The sequence below is a fragment of the Myotis davidii genome, unplaced genomic scaffold (genome assembly GCF_000327345.1).
Source record: "Myotis davidii unplaced genomic scaffold, ASM32734v1 scaffold431, whole genome shotgun sequence".
NCBI lineage: Eukaryota > Metazoa > Chordata > Mammalia > Chiroptera > Vespertilionidae > Myotis > Myotis davidii.
Genome location: NW_006282878.1, coordinates 324,766 through 326,998, shown reverse-complemented (window position 1 = coordinate 326,998; position 2,233 = coordinate 324,766). Strand labels below are relative to the sequence as shown.

General features: G+C 53.3%; 1 protein-coding gene across 1 annotated transcript; it reads left to right on the top strand.

Annotated features, from left to right (window-relative positions):
• Positions 1-954: 954 nt before the first annotated feature.
• LOC102771865 (olfactory receptor 5) lies at positions 955-1,899 on the top strand. The gene has a single exon (XM_006753307.1). The coding sequence runs from the start codon at positions 955-957 to the stop codon at positions 1,897-1,899; it is 945 nt and encodes a 314-aa protein (XP_006753370.1).
• The last annotated feature ends 334 nt before the right edge of the window (positions 1,900-2,233 follow it).

Genomic DNA, 2,233 nt, shown 5'->3' with positions numbered 1-2,233 from the left:
CCCTTCCTCTCTAATAAAATCAATTAAAAAAATTTTGTTGAAGAGTCAGAAGAAGAAATGCTATCAGAGTGACAAGAATTGCAGGGCATTTTCGGACAGTGTCATTCTGCAGAGTGAGTGAGAAGGATCTGTAATACAAGCTCTCTACAGAAACACATTGCATCCTTATAACTTAGGGGCTTGAAGGCCATGATAAAGAACATGACGCTTATTCTACAAACAATGGTGATGCCCTGGCCAGTTTTGCTCAGTGGATAGAGCGTCGGCCTGTGGACTGAAAGGTCCCAGGTTCGATTCTGGCCACGGGCACTTACCTGGGTTTGTGGGCTCGATCCCTAGTAGGGGGCATGCAGGAGGCAGCCGATCTATGATTCTCTCTCATCATGGATGTTTCTCTCTCTCTCTCCCTCTTCCTTCCTCTCTGAAATCAATAAAGAAATATATTTTTAAAAAACACAAATAAAAACAATGGGGAAATCTGTCCATTTGAAGCAGGAGATGGGCCCTATATGATCTATGATTTTGAAAGACCCCAGCAGCTGTCACATGGATCAGGACTGTGTAGGGCGAGGATGGGAGCAGAGGAACCAAATACGGTTATTTTATGGACTCTGTGAGACAATGGCTGGATGTAGGGTGAGGCAAGGTGTAGAGAAATAGATTTGCAACCTCTTTTATGGTGTGTGTTTTTGGTGAATTCTCACCCGAGGATATTTTTTTCCATCGACTTTTAGAGAGAGTGGAAGGGAGTGAGGAGAGAGAAAGATTGATATAAGAGAGACAAATCTATTGGTTGCCTCCTGCACGCGCCCAGACCAGGGCCAAGGATCAAACCTGCAACCCCTGGTGCATGCCCTGCACCAGGAATTGAACCCTTGAACTTTTGGATGGAGGGCTGACGCTGTAACCACTGACCTACACTGGCTAGGGCTTATGGGTGTATTTATTTCTCAGATGCAGAGGACCCCGGAGCTGGGCAACCTGACCCGAGTTCAGGAGTTTGTCTTGCTGGGTTTGTCCACGAGGCCAGACGTAAGGGACGTCCTGTTTGCCGTCTTCCTGGCCCTCTACCTGGCCACCCTCCTGGAGAACACGCTGATCGTCTACCTCGTCTGCGCTCACGGCGAGCTCCACAAGCCCATGTACTTCTTCCTGGGCCACCTGAGCTGCCTGGAGATGTGCTACGTGTCCGTGACCATGCCCAGCCTGCTGGCGGGGCTGCGGGGCGGGCCCTGCCACGTGCCCTTCGCGGCCTGCATGACCCAACTCTTCTTCTTCATCACCCTCATCTGCACCGAGTGCACCCTCCTGTCCTCCATGGCCTACGACCGCTACGTGGCCATCTGCCACCCACTCCGCTACCCGCTGCTCATGAGGCCCCAGGTCTGCCTGGGCCTGGCCGTGGCCTCCTGGCTGGGCGGGCTGCTGGTCTCGGTGGTCAAGACCTCGTGCATCGCCAGCCTGTCCTACTGCGGCCCCAACGTCCTCAACCACTTCTTCTGTGACGTCTCCCCTCTGCTCAACCTGTCCTGCACCCACGTGGCCCTGACTGAGCTGGTGGACTTCATCTCCGCCATCATCATCTTCTGGGGTTCCCTCCTGGCGGCCGGCGCCTCCTATGTGGCCATTGGGAGGGCGGTGCTCCGCATGCCGTCCGCCACCGCCCGCCGCAAAGCCTTCTCCACCTGCGCCTCCCACCTGGCGGTGGTGGGGATCTTCTACTCGGCCGCTCTCTTCATCTATGCCCGTCCCAGCCGCATCGAAGCCACGGATCTCAACAAGGTGTTGTCTGTCATCTACACGGTGGTCACGCCCATGTGCAACCCTGTCATCTACTGCCTGCGGAACAAGGAGGTCCAGGCGGCTCTCTGTAGAACCCTGGGCTGGCCCCGAGGCTGACCACCCGGCCTGGGCACGGGGGAGATCTCAGTGTATTAATACTTTTTATTTTTATTGAGGTACTAGTGTCCCAGTGCACGAATTCGTGCACATGGAAAGGAAATTAATTAGAAGAAATATTTTAATATCGCTATTCACGTCTTGCTAATGAAAAGAAAATAGGCCCTAACTGGTTTGGCTCAGTGGGTAGAGCGTCGGCCTGTGGACTGAAGGGTCCCAGGTTTGATTTCGGTCAAGGGCATGTACCTTGGTTGCGGGCACATCCCCAGTAGGGGGCGTGAAGGAGGCAGCTGATTGATGTTTCTCTCTTGTTGATATTTCTAACTCTCTATCC